The 27692-nt window shown below is 35.2% G+C and overlaps 1 protein-coding gene across 1 annotated transcript in view; it reads left to right on the top strand.

Moving 5' to 3' along the window:
- The first annotated feature begins 1101 nt into the window (after positions 1–1101).
- PolrMT (mitochondrial RNA polymerase) overlaps positions 1102–27692 on the top strand; it is a 34276-nt gene continuing 7685 nt past the window's right edge. Inside the window, exons 1-19 of the mRNA XM_089632749.1 lie at positions 1102–1361; positions 1500–1616; positions 2357–2954; positions 5274–5381; positions 5669–5855; positions 6435–6545; positions 6664–6825; positions 6921–7253; positions 9119–9259; positions 9534–9652; positions 10836–11010; positions 11116–11237; positions 15186–15401; positions 15756–15905; positions 17202–17399; positions 19499–19708; positions 21219–21373; positions 25791–25942; positions 27373–27532. Coding sequence (XP_089488875.1) covers positions 1214–1361; positions 1500–1616; positions 2357–2954; positions 5274–5381; positions 5669–5855; positions 6435–6545; positions 6664–6825; positions 6921–7253; positions 9119–9259; positions 9534–9652; positions 10836–11010; positions 11116–11237; positions 15186–15401; positions 15756–15905; positions 17202–17399; positions 19499–19708; positions 21219–21373; positions 25791–25942; positions 27373–27532 — 3562 coding nt within the window. The 5' untranslated portion in view covers positions 1102–1213. The remainder of the gene's footprint in view (positions 1362–1499; positions 1617–2356; positions 2955–5273; positions 5382–5668; positions 5856–6434; positions 6546–6663; positions 6826–6920; positions 7254–9118; positions 9260–9533; positions 9653–10835; positions 11011–11115; positions 11238–15185; positions 15402–15755; positions 15906–17201; positions 17400–19498; positions 19709–21218; positions 21374–25790; positions 25943–27372; positions 27533–27692) is intronic.

The raw sequence follows: 27692 nt of genomic DNA on the forward strand, positions 1-27692 counted from the left end.
TCCTGATTTATTTTTTGACGTCCTTCTCATTAACCATACAATGGGTACATATATAATCATCACAGATACTAATTTCGGTTGTCGTAACTCTGGTTCAATGAACCCAAATTTGCTTAGAATTTAGTGTCATTTTCAAAACATGAACATATTGTGTGAAGAATTCAGACAAGCGATAAAGTACCTCCTATATTTTTAGAGTACATTATTGAGTAGTGAGAGTTTGGTTCGAAATTTTCAAAATATATAGTTGCATTTTCACCCCACCCAGATGATGATTGACTGACGTGGCACATGGGGGGCAGAAGATAAAAAATAAATCGAGTCGTTACCGGAAGAAGATGAGAATAATTTAATTTTTATTTTGATGATGAAGGTGCTAGTAAACGAGCAAGATAAATTGCCTTTTCATTACTGTCTATTATCGAACGATTATTGTCTTGTCCCTCAATAGTCTTGCTGGGAAAGTTGTTGGCTGTCAATATTTACATATCCCTTCAAGATTGCCATAATGTATAAGACAAATTTACAACACAAAAACGATCTCATGCAATACTTCCTCCAAACTTGCATAAACTGGGAAGCAAAATTATTTATTTGTTCGAAATTACAACAGTTTTGGTAGTGGTGGGTGACGTACATATGTAATAGGGCGAGAAAGGAGTATATTTGGCCCGACATGGCAATACACGAAAATCTTGCCTGAAAATATAAAAATCTATACGACAATACCTTGACAGCAAACAAAATGCTTTAAAAACTTGCTCGTTTACTAGAGACTTGAAAAACCTTCTGCTGTAAGACCCTGCGCAGAAAATTAAGTTCGCCATTGAAAGGTAACGGTCTGCAGCGTAGTACTAGTAACTTTTCTGCGCAGGGTCTAACATAATTTGGTTTATGTCGATTTCTTACCTACCCTTGGGACGATGGGCTTAAAAATGAGGAAACATTATTTTATCACAAAAGTCACCAAAAGTGACATTTTTCGAAATATTTAAATGCTTTGCTACGCTCATCACTACCCGTGTCTCTGTCTAAATAGAGTTGTTCATCTTGGCAATATCTATGATATATTTTATCTATGTTTACTTATGTCAGATTTGTTCTGTAGTTTTAACATGTGATTTTTCCGGACTTTTCCAAAATCATAACATTCATTATTCCATTCGATTTTATTCAATTTTTGTTGCGCTGTAATATCACAAACAGTTTTAAAATGCATCGTTTCACAAGCCTTAAGAGTTTTTATCAGAGCTATTGTCAACATCTTTTAACCGGCAGTCCAAATACGTTTATAAGTGATACGAAATTATACACCTTTTCTTGTTCACACTGTCAGAACATAACAAATCACTTGAAAACCGGTAATTTTTTTTCTTCTAATACACAAGCATTATTGTAATATATTTTGAATGGATACTTTATTTACCCGGGCTTATTCAATTAAACGCCCGATATGAATATTTGCGATGTTGCATAATACAGTATAGTTCTAATTTCAGACTACCAATTGTTTATAAATAAAAGATTTCAAAGTACTCACGAAGCCTTGATACCTAGATCAATTAGGAAAAAAAAGAAAGTACGAAATCAACGAAAATATGTAGAACTTCTTGAAGGTAAGAACAGGATTTTTAGGTTATTTTTCTTGTTTTTGTAGTTTTAATTTCCTTACCGTCATATGCAGTGTCGGGGGAATAACGCATGAAAAACTTTTCGAATTCCGCTGCACGTGTAATATGCAAAAATATATATAAATAGCACTTGGTTTCAACTTAATTACGACAAGAGATAACTATTTATGTGGTGGGAGGGTTCCATGATAACTCCTCAAAATGACAATTCAACACACCTATAAAAAGTGCTATCAAGTTATGAAAAGTGATTAAACAATAACTAGGTTAAATAGTTCCATATGTAACCTATCACTTTTCATAACTTTATATTGCTTTTTATAGGTGTGTCGAATTGTCATTTTGATTGGTGGGAGATGGCAAAAGAAGCATTAAAATTACATTTTTTCTCATCAAAGTTCTGTTGGAGGTTAGGAAATATGCATAAATTATTAAAACCTATTTTGTGCATGTTTACTTAAACCCTGACTTAAATAGTTGTCTCCTTAGTCTTTGTATGCTGCGTAATTCGACAAGTAACAACATAACACATTTCATTGTATGTGGTCAACAAGGGGCGTTCAACAGAATTATCTAGGAGTGTAAAGAACATTCCTCAACATGTCCTTGTTCTATACAATATTTTAGGTGCAGTGGAACAATGCTTCTAATGTTATTTTTATGTTCTGTGGGTATCAGGTAAACATTAATAATTATTATACATTTGATTATCTATTATATTCCAGTAAATGATTCTGCAATGAAAGAAACCAAAGCATCAGTCACTAGGTTCAACTCCTCCCACCTTTCCAAACTCACAACCAATACAGATGTGTCACTGGGACAGTTACACAAACTGACATCTACCAAAGTTCCAAAGAAGATCCTTGATGACAGAATTGATTTCGAACTGCTGAGAAAAATAGAAAATTCCGTTTTAAATAAGTATAAACAGGCGGATAGTGCTAGTTTGCAAAGGGATGAAGACGACGGTCCAATAATCTTTATGTCTGAGCATTTTCATAACCTGCAGCCTTTCCAAGATAAATACAACATGAAGTTGATAAGGGAGAGTTATGACAAGTTTCGCAGAGAAACAGTTCGTGATCAGAAAATGAAGGATCTCCTTTACGCCATTAACGAAGGTGTCAACCAGAATATAAATCCAGACGCGAGCGACAAAGAAAATAATGAAGAACTATTTTCTATGTCGAGTGGTCCCAATGCAAATCTTAAGGATCCTAAAGGGGCACACCAATTGTTCAGAGAATATTTGTCTGAATTTAAGCAGTTGAATTATGATAGTCTTGACATTGAAAACATTGAACATATCCAAGAACTCGAGTAAGTTTATTTTCATGACTTATTAATTATTTTCAATTAATCTGTTTTTTTTTTCTAAATCTACATTAACTCTTTTTTTTAATCGACTTATAGTATTATGAACAGCTCATTTTACTTTGTTAAATGAGTTAAATATTACTATACTATCTATATCATAGTTATGCAGAAAGCGTCCAACTCACAATTTGCTAAAATCTAGTTTTACATTTTTTCCTGCAGATGAGATCTTTATCTGTTGAAATTATCCAAGCTCTAAATAGAATAGATTTTTGGCAATTCAATTTTATACCAACCCACATATCAGTTATCTTAAGTGTAACTATACTTAAAGTGATGTAAAAAACATTCATATTGTTTGTAATTCTCTGGTTCGAAAAGCTTGTTCCCTGTCACTATAACCTCACAAGCATCTGTTACACTCTAGCGACCTCTGACGTACTCTGGAGTAAGCTTTATGACTAGCGCCATCTATCGCTTAAATACTCAACTTATTACCATACATCACAATATCCAATCCACCAAGAACGAATTAGTGCTAATCTCTTAGATATTTCATAAATTTTTAGAAAGTATCCAATTCATAGGCATTCAAATTAATAGACGAGCCGATCAGAGAAAGGGGAACAAACCAACTTCTGCATAGAGCGGGAGGCGGCGTGACAATTACATATTCGGTGATTTGTCAATAAACGAATCTGTCAGTATACAGGCTCCTCGCATTGTAATATTACCATTCAGTCATTGAAAATAAAATCTCCTTACCAATTACTAGTCCTTTCCTTTCCTGTGTGAAAAACTTAACTACATAACCCAAAACGGGTAAATAAAAGTTCCAAAATGCTTGTTTCCAAAATTCAATAATTTGTTTGTTTTTTTTTTTGTTTTTTTTTTTTTTTTTTTTTGTTTTTTTTTTTTTTTTTTTTTTTAATTTTGCCGGTAACCCGGGCGTTTATTGACATCAATATTTGTTTACAAATTATGTGCGCTACCCGACTCACTAGACAATATCTGTTCTGAGCCGGGTAGCAGTATCTACCATTACATATATCAATAATAATAAAAGTGAATAAAAATACAAAGTAAATAAATAAAAATACAAAATACAGGAAAAAGAAACGTAATTAAAAAATAAAAGATTACCTAGATAAAATAATCTAAATATAAATTATTACATACATATGTAACAGTAAAACAGTTAGTTATACACTTTTATTTACCCACTCGCTACGCCATGCGATTCGTTTAAGAACGAACATTCCTACAACCACCACGGTAAGCGGAAAATTTTGCTTGTTTTGTGATGGAGGACTTAGCCAACCGAAGAATTGAACACGCTACGCCTGGGTGGGGCCCCAAACGCGATGCCAACTCGGCCACTGACCGGTCATTTTCTGCGCATGGTCTGGTTATTTCAATGTGCACTCTTCGGTGGTCACTGTACGACTGATGTCATAGTTTATTCAAAACATTCTCAAACAAAAACATGGTCACATGGTTTGCCTCATCGAAATGATACCCAGATTTCATGTTCGGGCAAGTCTATTAAATTGGATATCTATGATCCAAACTTTAAAATGTAGGATAACACAGGAAATACAATAATGTATTTTTACAAATACATTAAGTAGATGATAAATGACATATTTATACAAATTCTCGTAATAATAAAATTAAAAAATAAAATCATTTTCACTTCAGAAATGCCATATTACACTTTTGTATCATCAAATTTTCAAATTACTTTTTCTCAGTTTCATCTTTTTGGGGTTGGATGCTTTCCGCATAACTACTTATATTTTTTTACTTTATTGTAGAGAGGATACGGTTTACATATACTTCTCCTATTCTGCCTCATTCCTTTAACAGTCAACCGGTCCCTTTTATAAAGTTCACCAGGGTTGTCATTGGATATGAGGCTATGTTTTCTGGTTCCACAATGTGTCTTCCCAGGTTTCATCTCTCCTCTCCAATTCCCCTTGGTTCCCTGAAGGCTCCACGAGGGAAAGAGCTCTCTGAGTGGCCTTATCTCCCCTCTCCACTCCTTTATGGTTATCCGAAGGCCTCACAATGGAAGAGTCCACTCCCCCTTGGTTCCCTGAAAGCCCCACAGAGAGAGAGCTCACGGAGTGGCCCCATCTCTCCTCTACACTCCTTCTTGGTTCCTCGAAGGCCCCACGGGGGAAGATTCCACTCCCCCTTGGTTCCCTGGAGGCCACACGGTGGAAGAGTCCGCTTCTCCTTGGTTCCCTGAAGGCCGCACAAGGGCAGCGAGGCCTCATCTCTTCTACTTATAAGTAAAATCTGTTTTTTAAATCTTAGATCGAAAGGAATTCACATTCCCTGCATCTCTGAAATGGTTGAAGAAGAGTTGGGCCATGAAAGCCATGAAAGCCATGAATTAGAAACCATCAAAGAACAAATCAAAAAGTAAGTGTGTACCTACATAAATAATTGATTTCTGTTTCTTCTCTTTTCTTGACTGATTTTCCAATACCTACTGGGAATTAGTTTCAGACTGCAGGGAGATTCTGTATCTTTTCACTAGCCTAAAGTAGGTTAGTCGGCGTTAAATCAGTTGCATGTAATACATACATAACAGCAGTGGATGAAGATGGTTCGGACTAGGAGCAAGACACCAAGGAAGTTCTGATGATGTAATTACACTCCTCCAAAAATTACAAACTTATGAAGTCTAAATTCTGTTTTCATTTTAGAAAATCGCCTGTAACAACTAAAGTGAATACATTAAAATCTAAGGCAAAGGCGAAGAAGAAAGTAATTTCAGCTCAGTTAGCCAAGGAAAGTGCAGATAAATTGCAAAAGATATCCAGGGAGCATTCTTTAACTCACTTGCTGATGGCTCACCTCGAAATGTGCGTAGCAGTCGGTGCCCCAGATAAGGTAACATACATCCATAATTTATCTTATATCAGAATATCCTTTCATTTCTATAATGTATATGTACACATATAACAACCAGAAACTTGATTTTCAATCAATTGACAAAATGAAGGCGAGAAGATTTTAAATACATATATATATGTATTTAAAATCTAATAAAATAATCTAAATATAATGGATTGCAATCTTTAGAACACAGGGGTCAGGTAGGATTGCTCACATTTTTCTACCGGTATTTCAATGGAAGATGCTCTGAGGAACTAGCGTCCTTGATCCCTTTGGCACCGGTGCAATGCCCAATATTTGTACAAGGTTGACATTTGTCACATGAGAACGAGTCGTTTCTACGACTTCAACACCTCGGCTGTGGAATGATTTGCCGGCCTCTGTGTTTCCTCCCTCCTACAACGTGGTTCTCTTCAAGACCCATGTTCACTTCTTCTCCTCAAGAAGACCCTCCACACAGTATCCCCAAAGATGACACAGGCCCCGAGGGAAATTATTTTCTTCAGGGCCTCCTATGTGGAGTTAATGTAGAAAAAAAATTATAATAATAAATATTGTAAATGTGTTTTTCAGGGTTGGCACATTTTAAATCACTACCGAAATCGGGGCAAGAAGTTGAACCATCATGCCTCCTTGAAGGAAATTAAATTATTTAACATTTTACTTCATGGTTTTGCAGCACAGGTAATTAATTGTCTTATCACATCAAGTTTTCAAAACACACTCTGGAAAATAACTTTTCTTCATCATTGACTTTAATTTATTATTGTTTGTTGAATATTAAATAAATAAGACTTTCTAGGGGGACTATACAAATGTTTCCAACATTTTGGAAACCATGCAGGCAGATTCTATAGAATTGACCGCCCAGAGTTATGCGGCAGTATTTGAATGTGTGGAACGCTCTAATATGTACGATAAATATGATTTGCTAAAAAGATATTGCAATGAAATGTCGTCCAAGGTAAAAAAATTACATACATATATTCATGCTTATTCTGATGATAGAATTAACTTTCTGTCCAACATGATGTTATTTAAATATATTTTTGATTGCAGGGAATAGAACTGAACGACTTGATGGATAAATGTAAATTTACAAAAGATCAGAGAATTGATGTGCTGAAAGCCATTCACACTATTGAGCCACACTTTAAGCCCGTATATAGCCTTCCTATCCGAGACTACAATTGTTCTTTAGTGGATCATTTGAACCCTGATATAGTATTTAAGGATCCTTCAAGAAATTTCACGTCTCCCGCACAAGGATTAATCAATACCGAGGAACTAATGAACAAGGTTTATAAACAAATCGAATGGGAAGTTTTAGGATCTGTCGCCATAGAAAATATTGAAAATAAGGGAAATCTTTCCGAAACTGTTATATATTGTGTAAGTAAATAAAGAAACCATTTGATTCCCTTATAAATGCCAATCCGTGACAAATCATGGGATTAAAAATTTTAATTTACTTTAACCACTTAATGCTAGGATTTTTTAATAAAAAAATTAGGATTTTTAAAAGTGTTATTCAAAGTTTAAGTACATTTTCAATTAAAATATAAATAAGAACGAAATAAGCAGCTAAAAAACACAACCAATCTCAACTGCAGGCAAATTCAAACTGAGTAAAATACATCGCTAACTTTCACGAGGGTTACTCGTGTTAGCTAGTCGAAACCGGCGAACGTCACTAGGGCCAGCAGAAATTGGAACGCATTTAGCGCGCGAGCGTGACTTGTTTAAAAGCATGAAGCGGTTAAAAAAATAATAATTTCTATGGCCCGGAATCGAACCCCCATCAACTATCTAACTAACCAATACACAACCAACTGTTTTAATAATGGCGGCATGAATTTTAGAATGTTACTATTTTAGAACTTCACATCTAAAATGTTACGCATTCTAACCAAAATTATATCGACTATGTTTTGGTAAAACCCTTCAAGCTACATTTTTTGGGAATGTTGATTTTCAGTTGTTTCATATAGGATAGTCATCAAAGTACAATATGGTAAAGTCATTTTTGCTGATTAAGGCATTTTTAATATTAAAAACTAAATTTATGCATTATTTTCAGGTGAATTCCAGAAGACTTTACATGAATTTACTCAACCCTTAAATTTCTCTTAGGACGGGTTGTTTCACAGAATTTCAAAGTTAATTTCAAGTTCTGTTAAGGTTCTATTGAAGTTCTGTTAATATTTCAGTTTTGTGAAACAACTGGCCAATAATGATATAAGAACAAATTTTTAATTAGTTTTCTAAATTTGTAAATATTCGTTTTAAGTAAAGTTTTCAGCTTTTGGCTTGAAAAGTTTTACCAAACCACAGTCGATATTGTTTAACCTCTCAGAAAAGGACTTTTATTTACTTTGTGTTCCTTTGCGAACTGTCAAAACGCGAAAATTTTTGTGTTATTCACGAGTTTTGTTAAAAGCTTCATAACGCACGTTTTGGGAAACGTAGCCTCATTCTAAAAAATGTTTTGGAAAGATTATGAAATTCACTATCGTATTGTTTTGTTATACGTAAATATTTGCGTGTCTAAATATACATTTTCTGAAAACGTCAAAAATATATAAAAATCGCTGACCATTATTTCAAAGCTGTGAAAAATGTACTTTTTTCTGAGTATCATAAAGAAATAACACTTTATATATTGAAGAAATATAATTAAAAACTATTAGTCACCTCAAAATATTAACCGTCCAAACTAAAATATTTTTAATAAATTATTTAAAAACGCAATAAATTATGAACGAACAAGATGACAGGTTCAATCGACTCAGATAATGCACCTCAACATTCCATAGATATTCTTGAATGCAGACGCGTAGCGTTATTCATTATTGATACTCTGTTTTTTAAATCATGGCAATCCGTATACTAGTGATGGAAATAAATCGATTTTTGTAAAATCTCGCGCGTTTACGTGAAAAGACGTACTAATGTCTTGACCGCTATTATCATATTTACGTCTTTTGACGTTCTAATGTTCCGAGTGGTTAAGGACGGGTTGTTTCGGAGAATTTGAACAATTCATCAAATTTCAACGTTCATTTTCGGGGTCTGTGAAAGTCCTATGCAAGTTCTGTTAATATATCATTATAGGTTATTGGCTAGACAGAACTGAAATAAAAACAGAACTTGAAAAAATCTTTCGCGGAACTGGAAAATGAACGTTGAAATTTGATGAATTGTTCAAATTTTCCGAAACAACCTGTCCTAATTTTAATAATATGTATTTGTTTCAGCGTAATAAACTTAGTAAATGGGAAGAGGAGTGGAAAGAGGTTATTGGGAAGGCGTTTGTGCGGAATTTAAACACTTTGAAGTCTCAATCTGCAGCTTCACATAGCGCCTTGAATATCTGTCCCTATTTAACTGTTCTTGAGGTATACATAACATTATCATATATCCTAAGATAAAACACATAAGTTCATTAAAATTAGCTTTTACCGTGGTATATGGGAGTAATTACTGTGCAAAGAATTTTCCCTGGGAATGAAATGTTTTTCCGGGATGAGAAGTCGGGAAGGACACTTCATCGCCAACTCAAAAATCAAATCACGTCGATCGGTGGCTCTGTTTCAAATTGAATGAAGGACAAATACTTTTGCGTTTATAATATTAGTTAGGATTACATATTCACTTCATTTTTCATTCCAGGTTGATGAATTTGTGGATCTGGTGCTGTTAGAAATAAGGAAATTTGCAGATGGGAGTGAGACTTATAGTCCCACTGTTCGGACCTTGCAGAAAGAATTAGGTCTTAAAGTATATTTACGGTAAGTGTGTTCCTAATTTATGTTTTACGTACTATTCCTAGTTCATACCATGAACCTGAAAGGCCCTGGACTGAACATTAGGGCGATTTTGTATGAATGACATTGGAGCCAAATCTAAGGTGAGGGTATATGGCCTGTATCTCGTATGAGAAACTTTGAAATGAATTGCATACCAAGTGGTATAAAATGAATCATGTATTTTATTTTTATATTATCAATGAATAATCACGGCTTATGATATTTTTTGGGTATTTGATGAGACATGAAATGGAACATGTCATGATAAATTTTAGTAGGTAGTCATTTTTCACACATCCTCACCTTCACTCCGTGACTTCAAAATGTTCTCAAATGGCTCTCTCCTGGGCCTTTTAGGTTCATGTTTCATTCAATGTTTTTGCTTCTCGTATTTAAACGCCAAAAATAAGAAACTACCATATTACGATCAGACTATTCAAGCGTATATATTTAATGTGGAATTCCATAGTAGTGAGTTTTTTTTTTTATTTGTATAAAAATTACATACAATGTTATTTATACCCGCTAAGCTACTTCAAGTAGCTTGTCAGCAGGAGATTAGTTGCACATATAATAATAGTACAATACATAAATGAAATAATCATCAAGGCTTTAGCGTAGTAATACATACATATCTACAAAAACCAAAATAAATAAATTGTGTTATACTTTAAAGTTGTAAATACAGAAACAGTGTTATGGGGAAAAACAGTGTATCACAGTCTTAATACATGAGGTTACTCCTTAGTAGCCATGATTTTAATATTAAAGAGAATTTAATAATGGAGCAATTTTCTTTTAATTCATATGGCAATTTGTTAAAAATTAAAGGTATTATGTATTCAAGAGTTCTTTGACCATATTTGTTTTGGAACACAGGTACTTTCATTCCTTTATTTTGTATGAAACGTGTATTGTGTACATGATAGTTAATATGGTCGATCTGCGACACCCTGTATCGACATCCAAAAGTTTACAGTTGTTATAATATGCTCAAAATACCATGTCTTTAAGTACTTATAAAAAACTTAACTTGTCTATGGTATGTAATAAACTCTTCTGTTTTGTTAGCCTAGCCAATCACATTGTTTTATTCAGAACCTAATTAATGTCATATTATTAACGTGTGTCAATTTTTTAAATTATTTTGTTTTCCTCTCTTCAGATATCAAATACAAAACAAGAAAAAAAATGGCGTGATGGATAAAATAAAGGATTTATACTCAAAATATTGCAGCTGGTACATTGACAGGGACTCTGAACCAGAAGGGGGAGAAAAGTATAATTCTAGGAGAAAATGGCAACAGCTTCTCAATGAAAATAGGGATGGAGCTTCTATTGTAAGTGTGGATTCAGGTTCCTTATCTCAATGATCTAATGTTTCCAATTATCTCAATACTTACTATCTCATTTACTTCTGATTTTAATACATTGTTCTTTAACAGGATATTGAAAGTCACCAGTGGCCCATTACGATCTGTGCCGGTGTTGGAAAATTTCTTTATAACATCTTGATGAATGATATCAAGGTAGATGTTAATGTCTTCAAAAGGAATACCAAAAAGCCGTAAGTGCCCTTATTTAATTTCTTTATATCATCTTGATGAATGATATTAAGGTAGATGTGAATGTCTTCAAAAGTAATATCAAAAAGCCGTAAGTGCCCTTATTTAATTTCTTTATATCATCTTGATGAATGATATTAAGGTAGATGTGAATGTCTTCAAAAGTAATATCAAAAAGCCATAAGTGCCCTTATTTAATTTCTTTATATCATCTTGATGAATGATATTAAGGTAGATGTGAATGTCTTCAAAAGTAATATCAAAAAGCCATAAGTGCCCTTATTTAATTTCTTTATATCATCTTGATGAGTGATATTAAGGTAGATGTGAATGTCTTCAAAAGTAATATCAAAAAGCCGTAAGTGCCCTTATTTAATTTCTTTATATCATCTTGATGAATGATATTAAGGTAGATGTGAATGTCTTCAAAAGTAATATCAAAAAGCCGTAAGTGCCCTTATTTAATTTCTTTATATCATCTTGATGAATGATATTAAGGTAGATGTGAATGTCTTCAAAAGTAATATCAAAAAGCCATAAGTGCCCTTATTTAATTTCTTTATATCATCTTGATGAATGATATTAAGGTAGATGTGAATGTCTTCAAAAGTAATATCAAAAAGCCGTTAGTGCCCTTATTTAATTTCTTTATATCATCTTGATGAATGATATTAAGGTAGATGTGAATGTCTTCAAAAGTAATATCAAAAAGCCGATAGTGCCTTTATTTAATTTCAATTGACTGATTAACTCTTATATTATCAAAGGCATATCACTAAGGGCTTTGTAACCTATCTCTCGTTCTCATAAACGATACGTATGACAGAAGGAGCGATTACAACGGAGCTCTTAGTAGCAGGACCATAAGTGCATTATATTATTTTATACAGGGTGTAACAGCACGTTCCCGAAAGATTTCAACCAGCGATTTTTGGGCATATTTGGAGTTAAAAGCATACATGTTATTTTACTTTTTAATGATACTTTTTTCAAATATACTAAAATATTTTTTCCTAAAAATAAAAAAAATATACCGCACCTCGTCATTGGGTAGATGGGTACAGCTTAGCAGATCACGTGATGCGCACTCCGTCTCGTTTCAAACAGCTAGATGATAGACGAGACAGAGCGTTTACAGGGTGGCCACAGACCTGGAAAACCGGGAAAACCGGGAATTTTACCGAACCGGGAATTATCAGGGAAATGTCAGGGAATTTTAAAATATTCTTAAAATATCAGGGAATTCCAAAAATAAAACGAAATTCATTATTTACGATTTGTGAAGTCCCAAAGTTGTGTTTTATTACTTTTACTTGCGGCGTGTGTAACAAAAGATATGCCGACAAAGACAAACTAGATAAGTAGGTATTTTTTTATTATTATTTTCGTAAATAGCCCTTGCAACACAATCATGTCGTAAACCACCCGCCTTGGTTTTTACCCTATACTATGTAGGTGCGAAATCTGTAAAGAAAAAGCTAGCAAAGTTACAACAAAGTGTCAAAAGGGTCGGACACCCAGTACGGTCGTAATAAAATTTAAAGATCATCATTATCAACATTTTTACAAAGTGTCAATACAGTAGAACCTCGTTAATTCGAAATCAACGGGACATCAAATTTAGAATTAACGAATTCCCACGTAATTCGAAATTTATGAAAAAAAAAAAATACGCCGAAATCGATTTTCTCGGCCTACCCTTCAAATCCGGGTGGTATTTTAGTTGTAAATTCGTATTAATACCAATTATTTCTTTATTTTCGCGGCCGATTACCGTAGCGGCGGGCCCTTTAAATTCAGATATTCGTAAAAATACGATATATTTCCGCGTAAATCGAGATTTCGCGGTAATTTTCCGTCGCAGCCGGCCCATTATTTCAAATATCGGAATTTAAATTCGTAAAAATACGATATATTTCCGCGTTAAACGAAAATTCGCGGCCGTATTCCGTCGCGGCCGGCTCTTAAAATTCATATTCGAAAAAAATTCGCAAAAATACGATATATTTCCGTGTAAATCAAGAATGCGCGGCCGATTTCCGTCGCGGCCGACCCTTTAAATTAAGATATTTGATGTAAATTCGTAAAAATATGAAATATTTCCGCGTAAATCGAATTTTATCGGCAGTTTTTCGTCGCGGCCGGCCTTTTAAGTTCAGATATTTGAAGTAAATTCGTAAAAATATGTCATATTTCGGCGTGAATCGAAATTTTTCGGCCGATTTCCGTCCCGTCGTATTTTTTAACTCGGATATTCGAAGTAAAGTTAGTAAAAATACGATATATTTCCGCGTAAATTGAAATTTCGCGTCCGATTTCCGTCGCGGCGGGCCCTTTAAAATTCAGATATTCGAAATAAATTCGTAAAAATACGATATATTTACGCGTAAATCGAGATTTCGCGGCCGATTTCCGTCGCAGCGGGCCATTTAAATTCAAATATTCGAAATAAATTCGTAAATATACGATACATTTACGCGTAAATCGAAATTTCGCGTCCGAGTTTCGTCGCGGCCGACCCTTTAAATACAGATATTTGGTGTAAACTCGTAAAACTACGACATATATCCGCGTAAAACGTATTTTCTCGGCCCTTCAAACTCGGATATTCGAAATAAATTTGAAAAAATACAACATTCCGGTGTAAATCGATTCAGATTTACAAAATAATAATACTAATTTGGACGATGTATAACCACGTAAAAATACATTTTTCGGCGTTTTACCGCCACGGCTGACTTTTAGATTCAGATTTTCGAAATATTATGATTTATTTTCGCAAAAATCAAATTTTTTCGAATTTCACGAACAAATTTTCGTGCGCGGACAAAAATAAATTTCGAATTACGAATTAACGAATTTCGAATTAAAAAATTTTTTGTACTTATGAAAAAAAATTTCTGCGGAAATTTTTTTGGCGAAAATTTCGAATTACGCGTTTTTTCGAATTATCGGGGTTCTACTATACCAAGGCTGCCCAACCTTTTTAGCAGTTGGGCGAAATTGACGATTTTGAATCACTGGCGGGCCACTGAATACCTGACGGTTCCTATTTCCATGGGGGGGGGGGGGGGTGTTGTTAGAGAATTTCTATAAAACATAATTCCCCACACAAAAAAATCTAAATGAGTGCTCCCCACAACATATTTAAAATCCATGGGGGGGGGGGGGGGGTTGTTAGAGAATTTCTATAAAACATAATTCCCCACAAAATAATTGAAATCCATAGGGGGTGGGGGTTGTTGCACACCCATTATTTACCACCACTTATAATTCGTTCGCGGGCCATTCGCGGGCCTGGGGTTGGGCAGCCTTGTACTATACTTACTTTTGTTTATTTGTCTATTTTTGTCTGGTCTTTTCATTTGTACACAAATTGTCTTCAGGCGAAATATCATAAATTTGTTATAAGTGTATTTTGTTTTGAATAGATCATTGTGGTGCAAGGAAATAATAAATGCTTTCGATGACGGAATTCCCTTTATTTATGTATCTGTTCTAATTTTCTGGCGTAGATGAAAATCGTGTTTCAAAAATAAAATTTTGAACAATATGTCCTTATACCAAATAAAACATATCAGGGAAAAATATAGAAACTGCCCTGGAAAACCTGGAATTATCAGGGAATTTTGAAATCCGTTTTTTGTGGCCACCCTGGTTTATCACGTGATCAGTGGCGATGTGTGTTAATATATATATATTTTTTTTTAATTAAAAAACAAAATATCTTTAGACAGGAAAATGACATTTTACTCCAAAATTGATGCCCTCTTAGTTCTGCATTGATGTGTAGGCAGAAACCAAGACAGGGCGCTGTTGTGCGTAATGTGTGTGAATTATGATGGTGACACTTTAGTGCAGGCGATTTCATACTAGTAATGGTTCATGGCTTCTCTCTTTGTTTTTAACAATATAAAAAGTAATTTGTGTAATTTTGAATATTCACACAGTAAGCACATGCCTGCGCTATACAGCGTGTACCGCGGCCAAGGTTATACGCTGCACCAGGAGCTGAAGCCGCACCCGCTGCTGGTGCGTCTGGTGAGAGAGAGCTGCCCCCCGCACCTGCGCCTCGACACTGCGCTCGTGCCAGCCCTGTGTCCCCCGCAGCCCTGGACCAAACACACCCTCGGGGGCTACCTGCTTACTAAGACGCCGCTCATGAGGCAAGTACTCTTTATTACATCTCTTTTTTGCGAGCACGTAAGCATTATCAAATCGAATGAATTGAGAGAATCATCATGCCAAGGTTTTTATTTTGACTGATAGTTGGGTTCAGAGTGGTAGGTATCCTCCTGGTGAAAGAACACAATTCAGAATTGAAACGTTGCTTGAAATGACTTAAGCCGTGTTTGGCTATTAGATCTGAATAGTCAGTTATGTACTTCCCAACCTTCTTCCCCATCTCTTTCAGACTCACAACATACCCTGATTGGAGATGCCATAGTCCCACTGCCTCCAGACAGCTGGGAGCAGTTGGAATTCTTATTTCTAATGTATTGAGTGTGTTTTTTGTGAAGGACTGCCCCGGGAAGTGTCCAGCAAATCCAGCGGCTGGAGGAAGCCCCCGAAGCCTCGCTCTTGCCGGCTTTGGACTGTCTCAATCAGCTCGGAGCCGTGCCCTGGTGCATCAACAAACCTGTGCTCGATATCCTCATTAAGGTGTTCAGGTACCAGCATCCATTATTTCTTTATTATCAGCACCTACTATGCTTACACCTATAGGCATTCCGCTGATAGCTGTCTTGTAACCTCTCCTTACTCAAAAACCACGCATGTAACAGAAAGAGATGTTCCAACAGATCCTTCAGCTGCAGAATTTTATTTCAACCTAATCTTAAAATCATCTAATATAATTTATTTTGAATTGCATACATATACAGACCGATAAACATTTTAATGAATTATGAAAGGGAACGAATAGACGGAGAAAGAATTATCGGAAAAATATTACAAAATGAATGTTAGAATAAGTTAGGGAAGCTCCAGGATGTTACGATCAAATCGAATACTAGAGTCGGGTAACAGAAGGATATGTGTGAGACGATCTCGGAATAAAGCAATGGGTTGACAGAAATAATAGTTGTTTGGCAGTTTTCATCCGTCTGCAGTGAAACCACTTGGTGGTTATTTAGTTAGACAATTATCATGCGTCTAAATAGAAAAAAAAGTGTACCGGTTTAGGTTTGTGGGTATGTTTTTTTTTTTATCTTTTAAGCGCGGCTGACGCACACGTATATGATTTGGAAAGTCAGGACCTGTGCGGCTTACATCTGTGATCGACCGGCACTTATAGGTCAATAATTCTTAATCCAGAAATTTTGAAAAACAATGACAAATTAAAAAAAAAACAGAATCATTCCTGCAGGATGGTGCAGGATTTCTGATTTGTTTAGCAGTTTTCGGGTTAAAGATTATTGATGAAATTTTGTACGCTTGACCTTCAAAACTTGAGGAAGGTCACTGTATACATGAAATTTCTAAAAACCATCCCCACCCCATTTTCCCCTTCCTTAAAGCAAAATTTGATACTTCTTGATGAAATCTGGCCCCCTGATGTTCAAAATAAGAGGAAAATTACTGTCTACATCTGATTTCGAAAAACTCTGCGTAAAGCCCGAGTAATGCCGGGAACTTCAGCTAGTAATATATTAAAGGTGAGGGAAAAGTAATGTCACCAGTTTTGAGGAGCCCAAAACCTCAAAAATAGACTGCATCAGTGTACCGCTTCTAATGGCCGCCATCTTGTTGAAAATGTATTCAAAACTTAATGAAAAAAATGGGATTACATATATACATATCATAATATGAAAAGTCTCTAAGTATATTAGTTTATTTTTTATACTTCCTCATAACTGGGTCATTACTTCTGCCCCACCTTTATATAATCTGATTATTTGTATTTAATATAAACTATAAATATAATATTATAATAATCCGATTGATTGTTTGATATATTTACTTAGAGAGGGAGGTTCGAAAGAGCTGAATGTGGCACAGCCGTCGCGCCTGGCGCCCTCACCGCCGCCCCTGTGTGCGTCGTTATGCCGGAAGGAGCGGGCGATGGCGCAGCGGACGCGTGCTGCCCTCGCACGCCAGCGACAGGAGATGCACTCCCTCTGGTGCGATACACTCTACAAACTGTCGCTCGCCAACCATTACAGGTAATTATTTCTCTTTTATTTTTTGTTATTTATTTATTAATTGTAAAAAATTAAATGCAAAACAACTGGGCCTTACATTATCAACTTATTGAATCCTTTCAATACTAATGATGGAATTTTTTCACAGGCATTTGTTATATTTTTTTGTTTATCATAAACGGCTGTCAGATTATACCGAATTCCAGACAATATAGAAAGTACTTTTTTCTGGATAACCTTTGTTTATCTTCTGCATTAAATTGAATGCCCTTGGACCAAATGGCTCATACTAAAATCCCAGTCAATGTTGTTTAGGTATAAATTTCACAAGTAGATATATTGTTGCTGTCTATCACATTGCCTTATCAAGTTGAACCCTTGGGTCAAAATGCAAATTAAAAAATTAAAATCCCACAGAAGTAGTTGATGATTTTCAAGAAACATACCAGAGTTGAGTTTGTTCAGTATGTATAACCAAATTCCCTATAATATGAATAATCAATCGTCCAACTCTGGCCGCTAGACGGAGCAAGTGTAGCATGTTGACTTTGACATTCCTTTCGATGGCGGCAATTGAATTTACTTAGTATTTGGTGGCGGTGTCTTGCGCTTTCTCATTTGTATTTTGATTAAAATAAAATTAAAATGTAAAAAAAGTGGGTTCCGTGATTCAGTTTACGGACGTGCCATAAAAAACATTGACAGGTTATTTTTTTAGTTGGTGAAATGATTTTGTTCAATCCTAGCAAATAAAATGTTCTTGTTAACGTAAAACGTGGATTAACCGTGAAAATATAATTATAAAAATTTTAAGGTTATTTCATCAAAGCTGTGTTATTTCCATTGAGATTCTGTGTTCAAGCTGATGTTATAATCATCGTCAATGTTGATGTTACCAACGGTTCCATGATAACTCAACACAGTGACAATTCAACACACTTTTAAAAAGTGAAATAAAGTCATTAGAAATGATGAAATTTTTTTTAACCTAACCTAACCTAACCTACTTAACCCAGTTAATAAAGTTTTTGTTTGATCACTTTCCATGACTTTTTAAAGATGTGATGAATTATCATTGTGATGATTTATCCGGTTACCGTTCGAAGCACATTTTTGTATTTTTGGTGTCAAAATGAGCTCCCCTTTATGTACAGTGTAAAGGCAGGAGAACTATGTCGCCACCCGGTTGGGCAGCCTTGTGAGGCGGGTTAAGGTAGGAGCTGTAGGAAAGGATATATTCATGCAGGTTTTGAAGAGGCCCGGATTATATGAAGGAGGAAAAACAGAATTTTGTATGTGTTTTGAATTTTCGAATATATTAAATATTATAGTGATAAATATTAATAAATTACAATTTTTTATACATTCATATTGTTAAGTATATTAATATCTTTTTGTAAAATTTCTCACAAGTATTTTATTATATTTTTTTTAATTTTCAAATGCTGTAATTTATTAACGTAAAATAAAGAATATAATTTCACATCAAATCTAATAAAATGTTTGAGAGAAAGCCAAGGCGCACAACTCATGCCGCTAGGAGGCACTAGTGTAGCAGGTTGCCATTAGAATGAATGGGAAATGTCGGAGGTTTTATATTATAGGGTATTTGGTACAACCAAAACTTTTCTATATGAATACCTAGACATGGGTATCTAGCATGGTTGATCGGTATAGGGTTTATGGATAGTGTCGATAACTTGTCATAGTTCCCAAGCACAACTGCAGATAACTAATGTACAAACAACATTTCACGTTGAATATATTAGGAACACTTAGTCGTTGTGAACTGCTGTGTGTTTGTTGGCGACCTGCAGTCATGCTCAGAACGATGACAAGTTACCGACATTATCGACTGACCGTGCTTGATACCATGGACAGTTTCTTCTCTCTTCTGACGACAGATGGATAGACATCATCTTGTTTGAATTTATGAATTTTTGTTTTGTTTAATATCTTACAAATTTGAGAAAATATATACATAATAACTCGAGACAATTTAATAGGAAGATTTTGGTATAAACCCTTTTATCACAACACCAGCTACATATATTATTATAAATTGTAGCCTTTCGTCATTGATTTCTAATGCCTTTTTTGTTTTATTATGATTGGCTCAGAGATGACATGTTCTGGCTGCCGCACAACATGGACTTCCGGGGGCGCGTATACCCGTGCAACCCGCACCTGTCCCACCTGGGGGCTGACGGGTCCCGGGCCGTGCTGCTGTTTGCCCGCGGCCAGCCCCTGGGTCCTGGGGGCTTGGATTGGCTTAAGCTACACTGCATCAACCTCACGGGCACCATGAAGAGGGAGACTGTGGCTGAACGGTGATTATTACTTTAACCATAACTATGCGGCTGTCGCACATGTGATCCATGAAGTTTTACTAAAACACATACTTTGTGTCAAAAGGGATAGATTGCATAGAAAAATCCAGCTTTGTAAAGGTTAAACTTTCACCCTCCATCCCCATTGGATCTATTTCACAATCTCTAACACTAATTCCAGCTTCCTGACAGTATAATGAGCAGGGTTCACATTCACAGTAGCAAAAAGCTTTTTTCCAGTGCCATGTTTTGAAAGAACAAAATTACGTACATGTTTTATTGCTACATTATTATTAACAATTATATAATACGAGGCGTATCCAGAAAGTAAGTGTACTGAATTTTTGTAGGTTACAAATTATTTTATTGTAACAAAAAAATTACATGGTTACCGTAGTACATATGTAAGCTATTTTTCGACGTAGTCGCCATTCCTCTCAAAAAAGGTGGTGAAGCGGGGGATCAACTTTTTGATGCCTTCCTCGAAGTAGTTTCCCGCCGACCCCTTAGTCCACTTCTCCACCTCCTCCTTTACCCCCTCGTCGGTTGAAAACCTTTTTCCACCCATGTACAGCTTCAGGGAGGTAAAGGAATAATAATCTGAAGGTGCTAGGTTAGGGGAATGCGCGGGGTGGTTCAGGACATCCCATTTAAACGAGGCAAGCAGTTCCTTCGTGGCGTTGGCCGTGTGTGGTCTGGCATTGTCGTGCAGCAGGCTGACTCCCTTTGTCAGCATGCCTCTCCTCTTGTTTTGAATCACCTTCCGCAATTTTTTTAGGGTCTCACAGTATCTTGCAGAGTTGATGGTCTCCCCTTGCGGCAGATATTCAATCAAAATTATGCCTTGACAGTCCCAAAACACGGATGCCATGATTTTCTTGGCTGTAATTGTGGTTATGAACTTTTTGGCGGAGGGTGAAGAGGTGAGAACCATTTTTAAACTCGCGATACCACTTGTACACACTCGTACGATTCATAGCTTTATCACCATATGCAGTTTTCACCTCATTATAAACCTCAAACGGAGGTTTTTCTTTCCAAACGAGATAACGGATGACGCCGCGTATTTCGCACTTGGCGGGAGATTGGATTGACATTTTTCATGAAACGTGTTGTCGCGTCGACACTATTCAACGTACTGACCTTGAACCGGTCTCGTTGTAGAGGAGAAGAGTCAGGGTACACGTAAGTGTAGCCAACATGTCGAAAATAAAATTAATTCGGTCGTGAGAGCCTCAGTACACTTACTTTCTGGATACGCCTCGTATTATGTAGTTTCTATACTGGAGCGAATAAATTATTGTTGCAATGTTAGATCACAGCCTTGTTCGCCATAGTTATTCTTTGGGAGTTGTCCGCACATCCACACACTAGAGAAAACCGCCACTGCTCATAGAGCAATGCACGCCACTGAGTATAGTGTAATATAAATAGCGTATCATCGTTATAAAGGTTGTGTTTCAAGCATTTAGCTTGGCAGTTCTTTCAATTATTATCTTTTTTTGAACAGGTTGGAGGAGGCTGAGAAGCTGATGGACAACATTCTGGATTCAGCAGACAAGCCACTGGACGGACGCAGGTGGTGGGCTGAGTCAGAAAAGCCTTGGCAGACGATGGCGTGCTGTCTAGAAATTGCCAACGCCACTCGGTCACCCAATCATGAAGGTATATAAACTACATACCTAGTTCTTTTCTTACTACATACTTATTATTGGACATGTATTTGTTTAAAAACTTAAGAATCTACAGACAGAATTAGTAGGACATTCATTTAAAACAATAATAATTCTAAAGCATGCCAGAAAACAACTTGCTCTTGATATTATTTCCAAGAGTTGTTAAGCTGCCAATGTTTTTATGTAGATATTGCATAGCAAACTTTCACCCAATGGCGTGTATAGTATAAGTAGCCTGCAATACATTGATTACTTCCCAACAGTAAAACAATTGACCTGTACCTCATACTATCTAAATGAGTCATATCACACTCGCAGGCAGTTCTAAAAATTATAATACATAGTAAAGTTTACTGAGCAACAACTAAGGCCTGGTATTTCAGTTTACTCAGTTGGCTTATCTTGTCAGGGTTTCCGTAAGAGAGCAACTTGACCAATGTAAATACATCTCTCAAAGCGAGCTTAAAAAGCAACTGAAATACCGGGCTTTAGAATAACAAGTTCCATCGGACACAGCTACGTGATTCAATAATGAACACCCAAAATATATTATTCTGGAGCCAGTCTTCGCATGATCATCTCATTAATGTCAGAATAAACCTTGTTATTTTAAGGGGTTGGAGTGACAATTTTCAAGGACTCTATTTTATTTGTTAATTAAAAAAAAACTTTAAAAAGAACCTCCTATATGCAGATTGATGATTGGTAATTAATTTATTCAGGTTTAAGTGGGAGGTTATTTGAGAAGCCGCCATTTTTTCTAGTAGTTTAGCTACGAAAGGCAGATTTGATACAGGTCGATAATTACCCAAGTTGTCGGCATCAAGCAGTGGTTTTTTAATAATTGGGGTAACTTACCGCAGACTTAAGTGACTCCGGGAAGTCACCTGTGCTTAGGGACTTATTAAACATGTCAACCAGGAAGGGGGCTAACACGTTGCAACATTTCTTGAGAAGTCACGTTTGAGATAGGGTCAAGAATGCGCAAGATTTAAAATTGGTTTTGGACTCGTTGTCAAATTAAAGGTTCAATATGTTCATATTATATTACAATATTAATGTTTTACATTGTTCTTCTATGGTGATTTGATCCTCTAATTCTAATATTAAATTGTAATCGTTTATAATTATAATTGTAATAAATTATCATATGTTTTTCGATCATTTTGTAAAAGACTTAATTTGCCACATTATACAATAAAAATATGTATGTCCAAAAAGGAGTTTATAAGTATGACAGTTTGCAAATTCAAGTAATTTTTAAGCCTGATACTTTATTTTTTTCTTAGCTTATAAAAAATGCTTTATTATTTATAAGGCCAAGATGTGTTCTACCCGCAAAGTGACAAGTCAAGACTTCCCTAGAAGTTAAAATATATATATATAATATTTCTTCACTTGTTTAGTGACCGATAAAAATCATTTAGACTTTTACCGGAAAAAAAAGGCCTCGACTTGAGTTGACAAGTCTAAGGACGGGTTGTTTCAAAGAATTTAAACAATTCATCAAATTTCAACGTTCATTTTCGGGTTCTGTGAAAGTCCTATTCAAGTTCTGTTACTATAGCATTATAGGCTAGTTGCTTGACAGAACTGAAATAATAAAAGAACCTAAAAAAAATCTCTCACGGAACTCGAAAATTAACTGTGAAATTTGGAGAATTGTTCAAATTCTCCGAAACAACCAGTCCTAAAGGTTGTTTTGGAAAAACTGAACAATTGTTCAGATTCCCAAGTTCTATTAGAATGTAAGAAAATCTTCACGTTGATTTTATTCAAATATGAATTGGGTTGTTTCAACTCCAAAAAAGCTTCCGTAATACGTATTTGAATAATCCATTTCAGTATTCCCCGCCGAATCGGGCAATTATTCCAGAGAATTCGATAATAATTCATTTTTAGGCCACAACACTTACAAGTTGTCTATGGAATGCGTCTTTGCCTGCCCGTCATCTGTCAGATTTCTTTGTTGTACGTTTTGCATAATATTTTTTTACAATGTATAAAACATAAATGCTTATCAGTGAGTATAGTTTTATTCGTATTCAGTTAATTATGTATATAGTAAAGTTAATATGGTGACATTCAATCAAATTACTTATTTGTTCTTTCCTTTTTCCGGGACGGGAAATTCTTCATAAATATAACCTAAAAGCCACGGAGGAAAATGGTGCTCAAATGACACTAGAATCATGGAAACAGATAGGAAATGAATTCAATGCCCAGGGAAACTATAGTTAAACCAAACTATCTGATTGTCTAACATTTAAAACGCTGTTTATGTAGATAAAACGTTGTGCGAGGTTGGTTACAAATGATACATATGTACTTGGTATTTCTAATTCTTTATTGAATTTCCCTATCATTATTAATAATGAACGCCCTATGAATAACTTTACTGAGAGCATTGAGCATAAAAGAGACATCATGATAAAATACAACATCATGCCGTCAGTTTCTTGTTATCTGATATAATTCTTAAGTTTGTCTGTTTTCTTTATCATGTACCAATGGATGTAGTACAATAAATATTATATTATTGAAACTTTTATTAGCATCATCGCAGTCCAGGGGATAAAAAATACATATGTACTGGAGAAATGCAACAGAGTTTATGATATTATGACAAGTCTGTGTTTTGGATGGTGGCTGTTCCTATGCAGAAACCAAATTATCTCCATGTGTCCATATCAACTCTCCAATTAAACATACAAGGGAAATTAAACGGTTTTCCTCAAAGAGAACCATAGTATTATTTACTGTTGAAATATGTGGTATAATATTTTGATATTCACTCTTAACATATTATGGTAGATTAGGTGCTGCACATTGCACCATCTACCCACATACAACTGTATATAAAACATATTGTACATATGTTACTTATAACTTACAATGAGGAAGTTTACACCTGTAAATAAATAAGCATTTGAAATTATATGACATGGTTTCGTTTTATATCTTATTTAAATAAAGTTGTAACATTGAGAACAATATGCTTTTTACTATAATATATTAGTATTTTGTACATTGATACATTAGAATAACTTTTTTATAAATTATGATTTGGTAATGTGAGCCTCAATGGGTTTCTCAACCCTTGCCGAGGCTCCCATTTCATTATTAATATTATGTATTTGTAATTTTTAGACAGCCATGACTAGTAGGTAATAAAGCTTTGAGATTGCTTCCCAACGCATATTTTATACCTGATATTAAAGAAATTTTGTTTTTAACTGTCTTCTAAAAATTTTAATGCCAGTAACAGGTTTGTGCTAATGTGTCCCAAACTATGCAACATTCATATGTGAGGGTTTAATTAGTCTGTTCGAAGGCCAGACTTGGCCGACTTAGTGGTACGATTGTCCCTCACGCTATCAGCTTAGTATGATGGTGCCAATCCGTTCAGTGCTTTATTCTGTATTATAAACTAAACTCTTTCTGTGACTCAAAGCCAGTGTAGGAAATGATGTAGAAAGGTAGGGCATATCCTGAACCCCCCCTTGCACACTATATACTATGTATTCAAATATTTATTAGGCAGACTAGCCCACAAACTTTAATTGCACTATATAGTGTTGCGAAGACTACAGTTTTACCATAATAACGTTATGAATTGTTTCTATAGGATAAACCTATTCTGCCATTTCCCACGGGGGTAGGCAGAGGTGACGGACCTCCAGCAAGTTGGTCTTGGCACACACTCCTTTCCTCATTCACATTCATACATCGTCTCATACATACTCTTCTTCTGTTATTCCGACTTTTCACATGGCCCCCGACTCAAGTATCTGGCTCACTTGATCAAAAATGTCACATGAATAAAGTTTGTCAATTTATCGAAAAATATACATTTTTACTGTTGGCAATAGTTTGTGATACATTGGTCGACAAGAGAAACAAACTTTTTCAATGTTTTTACCAGTTTTTTCGTCATTCTCAATCACTGAAACCAATGATATGAAAACGAATTTCGGCAATATTTTATGTAGAAAATGTATCTAAACTTCTTCCCACAAAACCATTAAATTCTGAAATTTTAATCTTTGGGTTTTCTTTGCGTTATTTTCCAAAATAGTAGAGTCATTGCTTAGCCTGTGATTGGTACTTTGTAGTACATACAGCCTGTCAGATCGCAATTGTAACGTTTGCTCATGCGTCATTCTTAAAAAAATTGGATTATCGCGCTATCCGGCCGATTTCGCGTGATCACACTTTCATAAGTATCGATTTTTTCCTAAAACAACTCGCCCTAAGCATTCTGGACAGTGGTGAATTATTAGTTGAATGGTGATTAAAGAAGTTCATTATTTCCCAGTCTACGGGAGGGTATATTTAAAATTATAATAATTTATCACCAGTCAATGGCTAACAACAGGATGTTTAATAGTGACGATTATTTGCAGAATACGTCAGCCACTTTCCCATCCACCAGGACGGCTCGTGCAATGGACTGCAGCACTATGCGGCGCTCGGAGGCGACAGCGCGGGGGCCTACAGCGTCAACCTCACCCCCTCCCCTTGCCCACAGGATGTCTACAGCGCTGTCGTCGCTCTGGTAAAGTCACACCTGAACATATATTTTTATTTTTTAAATTTAAATGTGTGCATGTATGTTCTTTCATGTATCTTGTATAATATCTAGAGTAATCCACGGATTTAGTTCAACACCAGTATAGAGGTCAGGGGGCAGCTGAAATCGAATCTTTTGCCAAAATGCATGACATAACCGTACATTGGATTATGCCAGGCCATCATTTCAACAGATGGACTGACAATGCAATGCAATGACTAATGTTTTGAAATAGAAGTCAGAAATACCAGAAATGTTTTGTACGGGAGGAAAATGTTGGTCTTGCCATATTTCCAGAACCATCAAAATCTTTTAAGAGTTTGCTAGGACAATTCCAGAAATAAAACCCTTAAATAATATTCACAGAAACATTTCAGCATTCCAGATGACATCTTTTGAAACAACCATTGTGATAGAGACTGGTTTTATGCCCACATTTAAAGGGTTTAATTAAATTTGTGTTCACGAAAACTTGCATTGATCACATAATGACAAAAACAAACAAAAAATATTCCACAATCCTACATCAATCCACCATCACTGATCATTAAACTTTAATCCTTAACATTCATTCAAAGAACAACTGTCCATCGACTCGAAATCTATCCTAGAATAAACTTATAGGCTTTGAAAAACTAAAAAAATCACTTCTTCTAACACAGCAAACTTATTTTGTGGCACCATTTTAATTGAAATTAATAAAATACTTAGTTTTTACCACTTTTATTGTTTATAAATACTAACATGTTTTAAAATAGAAAATAAAACATTTTTTAACTTTTGTTTTATTTTAAATGTTTATTTTCTATTTTAATACTATATAATTCCACCACGTATAACAGTGTAATAAATAAACTCATACTAACATGTTTCATGAGCAACGCTCACTTCTTCAGCGTTTTAATAATACTAGTATTATTAAAACTGACAAACTGCTTGAGCAGTTTAGCGGGTATAAATAATAAAAAAATAAAAAAAAATATGGTGAATTGTGAAGAAGTGAGCGTTGCTCATGAAACATGTCGGTATTTATAAACAATAAAAGTGGTAAAAACTAAGTATTTTATTAATTTCAATAAAAAAATCACTACACACTGAAACCTGGGAATCATTATTTAAAACTGAATAGGTTGCTTGGAAAATATTTTTTGAACACCTTCAATTAAAAATACAAAACTTATGTGTATCCACACATTAAAATTATCAAAATAGCTTGGTTTACGCCTGCTTAAGAACAAATAAACTACATATCGACGGTCCCGAAGAATAATGTCAGATGTGCAAATTTGTAGTTTTGCAGTAGACCTGTTTAAAGTTTAATTTCTGCATTTTAATTAAACTAATTTTTTTTAAACTTCTATATATAAATAATGTATTGTTGCATTGGATGATCTAACATCAGATCTCTTTGACAGGTGGAAGCTAATCGCGCCCGCGATGCTGAGGCCGGGGTCAAAGTAGCACTGGCCCTGGATGGATTTATCAAGAGGAAAATCATCAAGCAGACGGTCATGACCACTGTTTATGGAGTCACTAGATTTGGAGCGAGGCTTCAGATTGCCAAACAGTTGAAAGGTAAATATTCTTCACTACTACATCAATCTTGTTTTGTTTATGACAATATTCTATCAACATACCAATTGACATTGATTGACGATTCAACAATATTATGTTTATGAAATGACTTGTTTATTTTGATCAGCTCTATTAGTGTTTTACTATTGCCTTTTTCACT

This window comes from Hesperophylax consimilis, chromosome 1, assembly GCF_061612785.1.
Source record: "Hesperophylax consimilis isolate HC1 chromosome 1, BYU_Hcon_1.0, whole genome shotgun sequence".
Classification (NCBI taxonomy): Eukaryota; Metazoa; Arthropoda; class Insecta; order Trichoptera; family Limnephilidae; genus Hesperophylax; species Hesperophylax consimilis.